This window comes from Ruditapes philippinarum, unplaced genomic scaffold, assembly GCF_026571515.1.
Source record: "Ruditapes philippinarum isolate M1 unplaced genomic scaffold, ASM2657151v2 ctg1096_1_1_1_1, whole genome shotgun sequence".
Taxonomy (NCBI): Eukaryota; Metazoa; Mollusca; class Bivalvia; order Venerida; family Veneridae; genus Ruditapes; species Ruditapes philippinarum.
The window spans coordinates 197568-213736 of NW_026867118.1; the positions used below are offsets into that span (position 1 = coordinate 197568).

Consider the following 16169-nt stretch of genomic DNA (forward strand, 5'->3'; position numbering starts at 1 on the left):
CAAAACATACAGAGAGAACATGAAATTTTAAAATTGATACGAAATACAAAGTGTGACCTTGTCAGTGACCTTGGGAATGTCAAACCTGCCCTCTGCACATAATCTGATTATAGTTACTATTTCTGTAATCATAGTTTCAATTTCCTTCCACCTGTTCAAACGATACAGACAGGACATGGAATCTGCTAACAGTCGAACGGACGGACAGACAACCAAGTGCATGATATTACATGTATACGCCGAATTTGCTTTTTTGCGTATAAAAACTTGAGCGTGGTCCCACTTGCGATGGTTCTTGATTCAAGTTGTTATTCCATATTTGATTATCAAAAGTGCTTTCATTTCAATAACAAAAAACAATGTTAATTAGAAATCTTATTCCCATGCTTGTCTAGTTAATTTGACATAATACAACAAAATAGTCATTTTTCTCAGAGTGAAACGTATGAACTTAGAAGTATCTGGAATTTTCATGTAATTTGGTTGTTTTCATTGCTTCCGACGGATCCTCCCATCTCAAGATTTGTAATCTCCGCATCTGGCCTTGGCTATAAATAATTTTCTTTTATAATAAGATTTAACCACCATGAATGACAGACTATCTGCAATGCTTACAATGTTAGTTGTTGAATACTTCTAATGATTATCTAAAACGTGGGCTGTATACTGGAATAAACATTCAGAAGTAAAAATATGTTATACTCATTACAAAGTTTTTGAAACAAATGTCTACATCAAGCATGTCAAGTATTCGTCAATTCCAGTCTGCTCCACTTACCACTTACCATTGAGTCGCATTGTCAAGTTAAAAATCATGTAACTCATTTTTTATGGTTTTACATCATAAATCTGATGCTCAAATGAAGATTTATCAATATTGTAAGTTCCAAAAAGCGCTATTTGCAAAGATATTACCGAATTTACAGTTCATGTAAATAAAGGGAGGTAGTTAAAAATCTATTTTCGATAAAGTCTAAGGCAAATTTTTCAAAAAGAAATGAAGGCATAGATTTTAATCATTACTTATAATGCGAATAAACATTTGCAGTACGTTCTTAACATATTCTTGGATATTTGGAATTTTGAATAATTAAATACATATATAAAATTCCAACAACCTTAATTATACAACATACAGGATCTTTAATATTTTATAAACATTTCGATAGTTCGAGTGCGCGAAAACAAATTAGGAAAATCCGGTGAAGATAAATCAGTTTCTGTCAATATGATCACTTATAAATCTTGTGTATAAACTTGCTGTGTGTAAAGATACAAGTTAATGTTAAGAATAAGAAATTCACGAATAAAAAAACTTTCTTAAATTGATACCAAAAACTCCAAATGAAATCATTTTATTTAAACCCTTCACCCGCCCACGGTCGGAAAAAAAACTCATACGAACGCATCTAACAAGCTAGTTTCCGTTTGCGCGTCAACTCCCAATTTTCAATGTACTTGAGATTGAGAAACACAATACAACACTACATGTAGTCATTTAACAACTTTGCTGAACTTTAACTCTTTAGCCAAAAGAAAGTTATGTGTCAAAATGAGCAATAATCTAATATACATTGTATAATTATATCGTTACAGGTATTTTCCAAAACCTAATCCCCCAAGAGAGAGAGAGAGAGAGAGAGAGAGAGAGGGAGAGAGGGAGAGAGAGAAAAAAATAACAAAAAACAAACAAAACAATAACAACAAACGAACAAACAAAAAGAAATGAATGTAAAATTGTATTTTTATTGTATCTTTATGATTATTTTTACATTATTTATTTATTCAGAACCATCGAGAATCACGAAAGTTCGGTGATCTAGTTCGGCATTAATCGTAATTTATCCAGTCTTACGAAGTTTCTTCTCATTTCACGATAATAAAGATTTAACTTTAATTATTGAAGATAGATATCATCATCCAAGTGCATCCGGTCACAATTGTGAAACTTGATTAAATTTCCTTATTCATCAAGTTCATATTCATTTTATTACATTTACGACGAAGACGTTTTAAAAGAAGGAAGTGAATCTGAAATGTGAATGAGGAAAATGGATTTATTCTTTTTATCTATACTGGTTACCGTATTCCAAGGTAAATGTTTTTTTGTTTTCCTTTGTTCTTTTCGTTTTAAAATAAGTATTCATTACCCCGTTTTTTCAATACATGAACTGGCATAATATTATATTTAATCATCGAAATATTAATTTACTATATGGCTTCAAGAACAAGCCATGATAATTCGGACTTATTAAAGACATTGGACTTTTCGACGTAATACTGAATTCTTTATGCTTAAATATGATTATGACAAAGAGATGAGGGATTAACGAATATTTTTGTTTTAAATCATCTACATAAATCATCCATATCAACGTTTGTTGTTTTTAATTAAGAACATGCTTGAACTTCATTCGAACACGTAGGTTCATGTGTTTGTAAGCTTTTATTTATGTATCTCGTTTGCTTCTTGAATTTTATATTTAAATGTCTCCAACAACTAGTTTCCTTATAAGATGACAAGTCGATTTTAATGAAACTTCCTTTAACAATGGGATGTCCATGACCGAGTGGTTAAAATCGTTGGTCTCAAACCATTTGATCCTCAATGCTGTGGGTACCAGTCCTGCCACTGTGCATGAATTTTGTCATGTGACCAATTTAACCATCCAGGTTTTTTTCTACTAAGGTGCTCATTTGTGCCTCTAATTATGAACGGAATGGCACCTGAGGTCTTCCTAAACCATTAAAACTGTAAAATACAGGAATCCGTAAAGAAAATCCAAAACGGCAAAATTGAAAATCGTACAGGCTCGGTTTGATTGAGCATGTTCATGGACGGTACTGTAAAGTGCAAACTACCGTCCACGCCCCCTAGCACCGACGTAAGCAGATTTCAACATTTTAACATGTAAATAGTAATCTTTTGGATTTAGAAACATACACAGATGTGTTCATACGGAAAACCCGATAAAAATGTCAAAGATTTTACAAATGGTCTTCATAGGACTCCCCAAAATATATCAAGCACACAGCAATGTTATATTTATATGTGTTAAAAGTTACTTCAATTACATCTTAAGTAAAAGGCAATTGTATTTTCATGCCATTTCAGCTTCATGGTCGTACTATGTTTCAAATTCAACACTGACATGGTCAAGGAAAAGTGATGAATGCAATACTCGTGTAGCGACACCTACCATACATTATGGACACACAGACCTTATCGTTGATATGAATGGACAGACTACAGAACAAAAAGTCTGGGTTGGTTACTATCAGCAAACTACCTTGTTTGAATACATAGGTAAATTCAAGTAATTCGTTTTATATAATCAGTTTGCAATATCAAAAAAATATGTTAAGATTGGATAAACGAGAGCTTATAATTGGTCTATTGATTCTACACAAACGTATATTTATATTATTCCTTGACGCCTAATAGATCAATAGCATGAGGATGAGAATATCTTGGATGCTGACAACCGGTACCACTTATATCTGTGTACAATAATAACTTATGAATAAGTGTAGCACAGTCAGCATTGCGTATTATATCATATCATATTTTGATCATATACGTATATTATCATTTAAGTTTTTATAATATCATATATCATATCATATCGTATCGTATCATAACATATGATGTCATATCAATATCATAACATAGCTATTTTGGGAAAAGGACCCTAGAATAAATTGGGAAAAATAATTTTACATTTTGGGAAACAAAAAAACAAAGAAAACAACAATGCAAAATAGTGATTTTTTTTGCAATTTTGAGAGGTCCCCCGTTGCCATGGTAACAGGAAAATTAAGATTGAGTATGCTGTTAGCACGACGCACAGAGCCAATGGTCCAGTCCACATTTGTGCCAAGTTCAATAAGTATTGAAGCATTTTTCATAGTTTCATAGCAGTTTGAACTTGTAACACGAGGCTTTTCAATGAAAACGGCCATTTTTCATAACATGCTCATGCAGTAAAGGGTTAATTCAATTTTTCTTAGAATTTGAAACAGTTTAAATTTTATGCTGCTTTTTTAATTAGGAAAATGAGGCTATTTTGGATTGGGAATGACGTCTTATTTCGGCCCCTGGTAATCTAGTGATAGGGTGAAAATGTTCTGTAAAAATATTAAAATATATTATCATATTAATGTCATATCATATCAATATTATATGATATCATATATAGATATCAAATTTGCTGACGAAAGTTAACATAACATTTTGTCAAGACATTTAATACAATCATCCAGAATTATTCTGTGCAAGAGATTTTAATAAAAGCAGTAAGTATATGCTGTTTTATACAGGGTGCATGAGTTCAGAGGACTTAAACATATCCAAAATACAACTTGGTACATCGAACATCGGACGGTGCTATTCTGCTTGTTCTAACACACCTTTTATCGGGATTGATAGACAAATGGTAGATGTTTTGTTTTTTGGGTTTTACGTCACATCGACACAGTAAGGTCATATCGCGACGTTCCAGCTTTACTGGTGGAGGAAGACCTCAGGTGCCCTTCCGTGCATTATTTCAGGCACGAACAGGTACCTGAGTAGAACCACCGACGTTCCGTAAGCTAGCTGGATAGCTTCCTAACATGAAAGAATCCAAAGTCCCTGTTGGGATTCGAACCCACAGAGGTGAGGGGCAAGTGGTTTGAAGTCAACGACCTTAACCACTCGGCCACGGACGTCCCCAAAATGGCAAATGGTAAATAATTTCCATGCAGTGAGTTAACTTGAAAAATAAAGCATATATAAATTGTTTACTCATATGATTCAGAATGTATAAGGAAATTCTTTTGAATTTGATATCATCTGATGTTTATCTTATCGTAATCTGTTTGAAAAAAAATAAAAGGCTGTATTTAGCTACATATGTACATGTGATGGGCATAATAATTATATTGTAAAAAAACAACATAACGATGCACTCAAATATTTGTAGATTATGGTGAAAGCGTGAAAGAGTCACTAAATTTACTGAAAATAGCAAATGACTGATTTAATATGGAACGTTTTTATTATTACATGATTTGCTGACAATAAAAAACCCCATCTTTGTTAAAACTCATAACAAAAACAAACCTTAATGTCATGACAAAAGTGAAAGTTGTTTAAGTTTAAAAACTATATAAGAAACAAGATAGCTGGTTTCTGATAAAGTTTTGCCAAATATCTAGTTCATATTAAAAACACGAGCGAGAAAAAACATAAGTTTTTTTCTTCTTCAAAATCAGTATTGTAGGTTGAACATTTGACATGCAACCTCCACCCCACTTTCCACTCTCTCTCTCTCCTACTTTAAAAAACCCATTTGTTTGCAACTTGCGTTAGTATACATCATTTTTTTATTTCTTTTTTTAACAATGACATTATCATGGCAATCTACATTGATCTTTGTTATTTACAGTGTTATTGCATGCAAGTTAAACCTGAGAAAGACATGAGAAAGCTTGGCTGCATTTCTGGGTGTTCTGATACACACAATGCTGCTTGTGGCGGAAACAATTTCACGTCAGTGTACAGAATACTACCTCACAACGGTACGCTAAGGATTACTTTTTGCCGTAGGCTTTAACAAACTTTATTCTGACTCATGTAAATTATTATTTAAAGAACTTCAAACCACTTACCCCTTATCGCTCTTGGATTAAATCACGCAAAGGACTTTGGATTCTTTTCGTGTCAGGAAGTTATCCAGTTAGTTTAAGGAACGTCGATGGTTCAACTCAGGTGCCGCTTCGTGCCTGAAATAATGTACAGAAGTCGTTCTACCACTAGTCAAGATGGAAAGTCGTCATATGACATATTCTGTGTGTGTGTGTGTGTGTGTGTGTGTGTGTGTGTGTGTGTGCTCTCATCTAGTAACATATAGTAAAGTTAAAAAGCAAAGTAATTTAAGTCAATTGTTGATTGGCTGTTAAGTCATGTATTGTATCCGGGAAAAGTACCAGGTACCCCTTCATGACTTTCTTACGAGCGGACACCAAATCGCATCCTTTCGACCCTTTTCGTCAAACTTCAGAAAAGAGCCTCGAACACAATAGAAAGAATACGGTATTTCGGTCCTACCTTTGCAACACTGTCGGGTACTTGAAACGGTGCAGGTTTTCTGTGATACGGTGCTTCAATCCAATATCTAGGAAGGTAAACAAGAAGGTTCGTGTCATTTTATTTTCTATATATTTAGAGAAATGCGTTTTATTAAGTCAAAGAAGAATAGTTGCATGTAACGTAACAATAAATTCACAATAAGATCAATAAGTTCACAATGTATGTTACATATAATATATATATGATTTTTTTACCAAACAAATTTTAAAATTTGAACCGAGCGAAGTGGTAAATGTTTGAAAGTGTCTGCGCCGTTGTCAAAAAAACAGAAAGTAGACAAATTTCGACAAAACAAATTGACAGAACAAATGTTGAAAGTGTACAGATGATTTATACATTTATTATAATGAGCATGAGTATTCACTTCAATATATGTGCCTCTTTTACGAAATTGACTAAAAAATTTATCACTTCTCCACGTATATTTATTTAAAAAAGATTTTAGTAAACATTTCATAAATATCATACGTCATATCATATGTAACATACATTTTGAACTTATTGATCTTATTGTTACATTACATGCAACTATTCTTCTTTTATAATATAAAACGGATTTGTCTAAATACATAGAAAATGAAATGATACGTACATTCTTGTTGTTTACCTTCCTCCATCTTGGATGGAAGCACCCTATCACGCAAAATCTGCACCGTTTCACGTACACGACAATGCTCTTAGAAACTTAACATGTAAACCAATAGTAATTTAATGCTAGGAGTTAAATTTATTCCAATATATCGGGTAAAAGTCCAGCAAAAATAAGCAAATTGAAAAGTATAAAAGTAAACAGTATTTAATTTAGTCTAATGGTTATAGAGACGGAAAGTACAAAATGTCTACATGTCGACATGAATTCAGATTAAGAAATAATTGTACATCGATTGATTATGATTGTGATTGTCAGACATATTTTCAATCATTATTTTACCGAAATAGACTAATAATATCTGTCATATGTTGCGGTTCGGACCGGAATATCCGCCCCGAGAGGACCCGCCCATTGGGCGGTAACGAGGCTTGCCAAGTTACCGCCCATGGGCGGGTTCCCGAGGGACGGATATTCCGATCCGAACCGCAAACATATGTTAGATATTTTTTCTTGCATATTCTGCCATATTATTTCATATTTAAAATGGTTTACCTCAATATGATATATGATCATGGAAATTAAAGTCATTTCCTCCCTAACTATTTTCTTACAATAGCGTATGAACTTACAACTTAAATAACAACAGTGAAATGACGTCATCATAAGCACATATTTCCCTTCTAAAACGACGTCATTTTAACGCGGTTCAGTCATAAAGTGCGCTAAAATGACGTTGTTGTTTGGCACGCGACTCGTCTGGCACCCCCATGCCAGATGAAATTTCCGGCATGGTTAAAACTCACGGAAACGCCAGTCCGATATGCAAGAATATATTTTCCTTTGGATTTCAAATATATATACATTCGCAACACATTACCAAATATTACACACTCTGTTTTTGTTTACATCTAAAACCACGCAGTAGAACTACATTCAATTCGTATTCATTCCGAGGTTATTATGAATAAAAGACGAGATGTACCGATTGGTGGACACCTAAGCAGCACCATCGACCTTCCGTAAGCAAACAAGATAGCTTCCTCACATGAAATAATTTAGTCTCTAGAGGGAGTCGAACTCACTGCGGCAACGTTTTATTTTCGAAATTAAGATTGCCATTCATATACAGGTATACAGCTTTAACTCTGTGTTTATATATTTTTCGGTAGACTCCAGACAAATTCCTGAAAAACAAGAGTACAGCAAAAGCTGCCTTATAGTACATATCAACAGCGAAAAAAATATTACGAGTGTGTATGGATGGAGACGGTGTTCCGTCAATATATGGGTATTTTGTACGTCTGGTGAGTTATTATTTATATAATAGCTATGATATTTGTCAGGTATGACTTACTGTGTAATTTGAGAACCGCTTCCATTGAGTATTATCTCAACATTTAATAACTTTAATGCATTTTGCAAGGCAATCTGATGTACGTAAAGGATTACAAAAGGAGGACATGTCATCAGGGGATAATAACAACATTTACATGTATGTAAAACTTAAAATCAACATGCGTTAATGCCAACGGCGCATTAATTACTTTATTAATTATGCCCCCATTTCGAAAAAAAGGGGTATATTGCTTTGCACTTGTCGGTCCGTCGGTCCGTCGGTCTGTTGGTCCGTCGGTCCGTAGACCAAATGGTTTCCGAGTGATAACGAAAGAACCCTTAGGCCTAGGAACTTCAAACTTGGTATGGTGATTGGTCATGACCAGTAGATGACCCCTATTGATTTTGGGGTCAAGGGGTTAAAGGTCAAGGTCACATTGACCTTGAAAGCAAAAACGGTTTCCGATCAATAACTAAAGAACCTTAAAGCCTAGGAACTTCAAACTTGGTATGGTGATTGGTCATGATCAGTAGATGACCCCTATTGATTTTGGGGTCAAGGGGTCAAAGGTCAAGGTCACATTGACCTCTTAGGTAAAAACGGTTTCCGATCAATAACTAAAGAACCCTTAGGCCTAGGAACTTCAAACTTGGTATGGTGATTGGTCATGACCAGCAGATGACCCCTATTGATATTGGGGTTAAGGGGTCAAAGGACAAGGTCACATTGACCTTGTAGGTAAAAATGCTTTCCAATCAATAACTTAAGAACCCTTAGGCCTAGGAACTTCAAACTTGGTATGGTGATTTGTCATGACCAGCAGATGACCTATTGATTTTGGGGTCAAGGGGTCAAAGGTCAAGGTCACATTGACCTTGTAGGTAAAAACGGTTTCCGATCAATGAACTAAAAACGCTTAGGCCTATGATGTTCAAACTTGGTATGATGATTGGTCGTGACCAGCAGATGACCCCTATTGAGTTTTGGGTCAAGGGGTCAAAGGTCAAGGTCACATTGACCTTGCAAGTAAAAATAACTTAAGAACGCTTAGGCCTAGGAACTTCAAACTTGGTATGGTGATTTGTCATGACCAGCAAATGACCCCTATTGATTTTGGGGTCAAGGGGTTAAAGGTCAAGGTCACATTGACCTTGAAAGCAAAAACGGTTTCCGATCAATAACTAAAGAACCTTAAGGCCTAGGAACTTCAAACTTGGTATGGTGATTGGTCATGATCAGTAGATGACCCCTATTGATTTTGGGGTCAAGGGGTCAAAGGTCAAGGTCACATTGACTGTAAGCAAAAACGGTTTCCGATCAATAACTTAAGAACTTTAACGCCTAGGAACTTCAAACTTGGTATGGTGATTGGTCATGATCAGTAGATGACCCCTATTGATTTTGGGGTCAAGGGGTCAAAGGTCAAGGTCACATTGACCTTGTAAGCAAAAACGGTTTCCGATCAATAACTTAAGAACTTTAAGGCCTAGGAACTTCAAACTTGGTATGGTGATTTGTCATGATCAGTAAATGACCCCTATTGATTTTGGGGTCAAGGGGTCAAAGGTCAAGGTCACATTGACCTTGTAAGCAAAAACGGTTTCCGATCAATAACTAAAGAACTTTAAGGCCTAGGAACTTCAAACTTGGTATGGTGATTGGTCATGATCAGTAGATAACCCCTATTGATTTTGGGGTCAAGGGGTCAAAGGTCAAGGTCACATTGACCTCTTGGAAAAAAACGGTTTCTGATCAATAACAAAAGAACCCCTAGGCCTAGGAACTTCAAACTTGGTATGGTGACTGGTTATGGCCAGCAGATGACCCCTATTGATTTTGGGTTAAGGGTCAAAGGTCAAGGTCACATTGACCTTGTAGGTAAAAACGGTTTCCGATCAATAACGAAAGAACCCTTAGGCCTAGGGACTTCAAACTTGATATGGTGATTGGTCATGATCAGTAGATTACCGCTATTGATTTTGGGGTCAAGGGGTCAAAGGTCAAGGTCACATTGACCTCTTAGGTAAAAACGGTTTCCGATCAATAACTAAAGAACCCTTAGGCCTAGGAACTTCAAACTTGGTATGGTGATTGGTCATGACCAGCAGATGACCCCTATTGATATTGGGGTTAAGGGGTCAAAGGACAAGGTCACATTGACCTTGTAGGTAAAAATGCTTTCCAATCAATAACTTAAAGAACCCTTAGGCCTAGGAACTTCAAACTTGGTATGGTGATTTGTCATGACCAGCAGATGACCTATTGATTTTGGGGTCAAGGGGTCAAAGGTCAAGGTCACATTGACCTTGTAGGTAAAAACGGTTTCCGATCAATGAACTAAAAACGCTTAGGCCTATGATGTTCAAACTTGGTATGATGATTGGTCGTGACCAGCAGATGACCCCTATTGAGTTTTGGGTCAAGGGGTCAAAGGTCAAGGTCACATTGACCTTGCAAGTAAAAACGGTTTCTGATCAATAACTTAAGAACGCTTAGGCCTAGGAACTTCAAACTTGGTATGGTGATTTGTCATGACCAGCAGATTACCCCTATTGATTTTGGGATCAAGGGGTCAAAGGTCAAGGTCACATTGACATTGTAAGTAAAAACGGTTTCTGATCAATAACTAAAGAACGCTTCGGCCTAGGAACTTCAAACTTGGCATGGTGATTGGTCATGAGCAGCAGATGATCGTCACATTGACCTTGTATGTTAAAACGGTTTCCGATCAATAATTAAAGAACCCTTAGGCCTAGGAACTTCAAACTTGGTATGGTGATTGGTCATGACCAGCAGATGACCTATTGATTTTGGGGTCAAGGGGTCAAAGGTCAAGGTCACATTGACCTTGTAGGTAAAAACGGTTTCTGATCAATTAACTAAAAACGCTTAGGCCTAGGAACTTCAAACTTTGTATGATGATTGGTCGTGACCAGCAGTTGACCCCTATTGAGTTTTGGGTCAAGGGGTCAAAGGTTAAGGTCATGACTAGTAGATACTTGATAACCCTTATTAATTGTTTGATCACTGGGTCAGAAGTCATGCATAATAACCTTATCACATGACTAATTGGCTGCTGATAGGGGGCATACATGTTTTACAAACATATCTTGTTTATACAGTATTTGTTCTCTAAGCACTGGCTTCAAATCAAATACTTCACTTTCTTTTTAATTTGTATTTTCTCAATTTCTTATTATGAAGGTTCATGTACATTGTGTAATAGGGTATATTTATTACATAGTACTGGCAAATGTTTATTAACCTATACTTAAACTATAATTCAAATAAACTATCCTAGATTATATCATTTTTAAATACACACACATACACACATAGAGCAAATTTTATCATTTTAAATGATACTTCTACAGGGTTCAATATACAGTTGTTGTTATTAAAAAATCCTTTTCGTTGAATTCGACTTACATTTGCACGGGTCAATAACCAATCATAACTCCTTCCACTCTTCTCCACCATTATTCAAAACAATAACAAAGCAATTCTGTGCTATGATATATAATTCCATGTCTGTATTTATTCATTTATATAATTACAGGATCGTATCTTTTGTTGCGTCAGTATTCACTTCGACCCAAAAATCCATTTGATAATGGCTACCTGGTAGAGCTGACCCGCGACAATTTATGGTTATAAAGATGTCCGACAGATTATATGGCTGTGCTTTTGAAACGGTTTATAGCTTTTATAACCCGATCCGTTATATTGCATACAGAGTGTGTACACATGACCATATAGTTTACCTGACAGACATCTTTATAACGGATTTATAATACAGCATGATAAATAAATTAAAGGAAAACGAAAATAATTAACTTAACCGTGTATAAAATTTATACAAGTTTGCTTTATTAAAAAAGAGAATGCGCGAGGTCTTTTTGCAGCTTAATTGCTCAAATGGCTTGAAATTAGAATTTCTGTTTGGTTGAATTGCATCTGCGAACAATATCGACATATCGGCTATTTCCGTCAATCTCCGAATAAGCTCTAATAAGGAATGTTCCAAAATTAAAGGAGCAGCAAAATTTCGGTACACGATTCAATCGGCCATATAATAGTGTTATGTGATATTGTAGCTATATAGTGTTTACTGTATTTTTAAAAAAAACATGAACTAGTAAAGCGCTCTTCAGAAAATAGTTATCAATTTATACAGTTTAAAGGATTAAAAACGAAATGAACCACGTTCGTAGTAGTAAATTCAACATACATGATACTTTTCGCTTTTTCTTTTACCAATTTGTTTCACTCGATGTTAATTTATCGTTTGAGGAGTGTCTCGTTTCTCGCATTTAAAGTTTTGTAGTATGGTAATGATGATTTTAGGATAAGCAAAAAATGGATGCAGCCAGCAATTGTGGAGCGGATCTGATGACATCTCCAATAACCATCACGATTATCCAATGAAAAGCTACGATACAACGTTCAGTATTATAAAATGATTTACCCTGTTTACATGTACTGTTGCAATGCACGGATTTGTTGAATGTGTGATATAATGTGAATACCTTTCTTGTGTTTGTCAGATTCAGACCAGTCAGTCAAAGTACACGAAGAAAAAAAAAGTTGGAGGGATGCAGCGACAATGTGTTTTCGAAAACATGGTTATCCGACTGGATATAAAGACGTTCGGAATGCGACTTACGTGGGCATATACGGCTGGACAGGGATCGTGTGGAGTGACGTTATTTACAAAGATACTGGTAACTTTTTAAATGATGTTTTCAAAAGATCTTTCTGTAAAGTAAAATTAATGTCAAACGAAAATCGCGAACTATATTTTCAAAATCAGATATAACTTTCAGATAAACTCGTCATCGAATGCGTCCTTTTAAAATTTGAATACTGTTTTTTCTATACAGCATTTTCTGTACAGTATAGAAAAATGCTTCACTAACAGAGTTAAGATAGGTGAAAGCAGTTGAAGCTGTGAAAAAGTATGTGCTCACGGTTCTGCAGCGTTCCACTTTGTCATAGATGAAATATGGCACCGCATTATTTGTACATAATTATGAACTAGCTTTTGTTTAACTTCATTTTAGACAAGGTTTCTGGAAGATAAACTGTCACAATTCAAATAAACGCAATTCAATTGTTTTATGATAAATACTTTTATGGGTAAATAACTAAGACATTAATACGTTCATGTGAAAATAACCAATGACCATGGGAACCGTAAATCAAAATTAAATTTCTTTTGGTCGTGTATGAGGTCTTTATTGTTTTTACTTGTAATCCTAACTTGATCTCTTATGCTTAAAGGCCCATTATGCCACAGAAATACATTTAATTTTATTTCTCAAGTCCTTTTTATTTTTAAAGTCCTGTTATGGATTCCAAATAGATGAATAACCTATGAATGGCCAATTACCTTAACTCTTCTCCACTTTATTGCTTTTTGTAATTAGTACAGTAATAGTGATCTAGTATTTTGTATTTAATTCAAAATACTACTTTGTTTACAGTTTACTACTTTTATGATTAATAAATTCACAATCAGCGCTACTTTCTTCAATTGACAAGCATTCAAAACATTATAAAACACATATTTGCACTTTCTAAATAAGGAAAATTAATTTATTTCTGAGAAATAATGCGCCTTTAAAGGTAATCTTGAAGAGCATGCAATACCTTTTAACGTGTGTACATATTATCAAATGAGATTTAATTTAAACAATGATTTTCTTTTGTTTGACACTGCTGGGATTTTCATTGCGTTGAACCATACCAATATAGGTAACGTATTTGTTGGATTTTTATCTGTTTTTTATCTGTTATTACTTCATTTACTTGAAATATAATTATCTAAATTATGCGATTCAGCACCTTGATTTTGTTTACTCATTTTAGATTTAGAATACTCGAACAATTCGTCAGACATCAGTTATGGGTATTTAGAATATGATAGCTCCGTGGGACATGTTTTAAACTTTTCAAAAGAAGACACAAGAAAATATATTCTCTGCAATGGTAAGGGGTTTTATTAATATGCTAAGCGTTTTGTTCGTATAGATCTAATAATTACGGTGGCATAAATTGACATTCATTTGCATTTTTATTTTCATACAAAAAAACAAGCAAAAAAATACGTATGAAAGACAAAAAAGTTTTTTAAATATATATAATGCAAATGTCACTTTTATGTCACCTTAATATCACATTACAAAATGTGCACAGGGAAATTTAAATTACGCAATTGTAATGCGATCTTTCATCATGAAAAACAAAAACAAACATAAAAACCTAAAGGAAAACTTGTAAATAATTTAGCGACAGCTTTTGTGCCGGAAAGTACAGTTTCTAATACATGTAATGTAAACAAAATTCTCGATTTTTCATTGGTCGAAATGTTCATTTTATCATCGTTAAATACATAATCTACGATATATACCTTTAAGAACCTCGTTTGTCTCCTTACTTAAATAGCGGATATCCGTTGCTTCAATTTGTCACTATTGTAATTGCAAATTTGTTGATTGTTTCTCACTTATAACATACTTATAGTTATTTGTTATCATAACATTAAAACCGTCTCTTACTGTACATGTATAAATATGAGGATTGCACGATTTTACGGATTTTGATACGCTTAAACATCTCTATAACGGTATAAACACGAGCCATCACAGTTGTAATCGCAATTTTAGTAGATTAAGTCGATGACGACTGCTGTCTGGAAATTGGAGAAAAAAACTCCGTTATTTGGTAAAGCAGATTTTTACTGATTTTGTGGAAGTTTATGTGTCTAATAAGTTTTAAGACAGTTCGTAGGTGGAGAAAAATAATCTGACTGGCACACATGACCATGAGTACTAAGAATATCCTTTATTGTATATTCATCTCCTGTGATGGTATATACCGAAATGCAAAAGTATTACAGATCTGTTCTACCGAGATGTAATGCTACAAAAGCTCAAGAAATATTGTCAGAAACTATGCCTTGTAAGTATTTAGGCATGTTCGTCTACTTCATGATAACGCCCCATCACATACTTCTAAGATTGTGAATTAATTTTTTAAGTCTGGGAAGGTTACCGTCGTGCCACACCAACCAAACTCTCAAGATCTTAACCCAAAATAATTAAAAGTTCTTATCTGGTCGTCGGAACAAGTCCAGACAGACCCTCGGTTAAGTCATTAATCAGTATTAATCAGTGCCCCCGAGGTTTACCCATATAAGCGTACAGTGACACATTTCATGATTAAAATTATGTTCAATATATTTCAAACTGCTGAGAATATTGAAAGGATGTTATTTCATTTTGAGTCGGATGCTTTAGAGATATCATAAGAACACATTACATAAATATCGGAAATACACCCTCATAATACGTTAACAAACGTCACTTGAGTAATTTCTCTCAATAAGAATCATTGGAAATATCATTTTTCATTATAACTATTGGTAAAATTAACAAATAAAAATATTAATGATATTATGTATTATGACTGTACACCTAACTGAGTCATAATAAATACAACCTCTAATAATTGACGATACAAAAACTGTATTAACAACCGGAATGGCGTTTGAATAAACTATCAAAACGATCTCTGTTCATTTTTGGCTACTAAGACTTTTTTCATGTAACCGGTGCTTCAATAAAACATTCCTTTGGTTCAGTGGTTTATGGCGTTATGTTACTTTGAGTGTAAACTGCTTTATACATGTAACAGTCTCTCACGTTTCGTGTCAATTATGTTTAACGTTTTTTCACAGATAAACCTGTAAGAACAGATACAACAAAATTGACAACTATCGTTAATGATGATAACACACTCATGTAACTTGTATGTGATTTATGCATTTATCTGTTCCGAGTATTGAAGAAAGTTAAATATAAATTTGATAATCATTAATATTTTTATATATTAAAGAAACTTATTAATTTCAAGCAGTTATTAAAATATCTCATTTTCCGCGATCGATATAACTTACGGAGCAAGAAATATTTTACAACAAATATAGAACATAAAAAAGGTCGAATTCTTCTTTTACTGTCACGCCCCATTGACTCTTTTAAAACAGCCCCCGGTTTTTTTATAACAAACCCAAAAGGTTTTGTAATACATCCCAAAATTTTTTT

The 16169-nt window shown here is 34.3% G+C and overlaps 1 protein-coding gene across 1 annotated transcript; it reads left to right on the forward strand.

Annotated features, from left to right (window-relative positions):
- The first annotated feature begins 1972 nt into the window (after positions 1-1972).
- On the forward strand, positions 1973-14172 carry LOC132734901 (uncharacterized). The gene is made up of 7 exons (XM_060721772.1): positions 1973-2094; positions 3116-3307; positions 4321-4436; positions 5430-5562; positions 7895-8029; positions 12609-12785; positions 13933-14172. The coding sequence occupies exons 1-7, from the start codon at positions 2043-2045 to the stop codon at positions 14067-14069; spliced, it is 942 nt and encodes a 313-aa protein (XP_060577755.1). The 5' UTR covers positions 1973-2042; the 3' UTR covers positions 14070-14172.
- The last annotated feature ends 1997 nt before the right edge of the window (positions 14173-16169 follow it).

Coding starts and splice junctions, on each gene's coding strand:
- LOC132734901 (XM_060721772.1), top strand. CDS start 2,043: ATGAGGAAAATGGATTTATTCTTTTTATCTATACTGGTTACCGTATTC. Junction 5,563..7,894: donor CAGAATACTACCTCACAACG/GTACGCTAAGGA, acceptor ATTTTTCGGTAG/ACTCCAGACAAATTCCTGAA. Junction 8,030..12,608: donor ATGGGTATTTTGTACGTCTG/GTGAGTTATTAT, acceptor TGTGTTTGTCAG/ATTCAGACCAGTCAGTCAAA.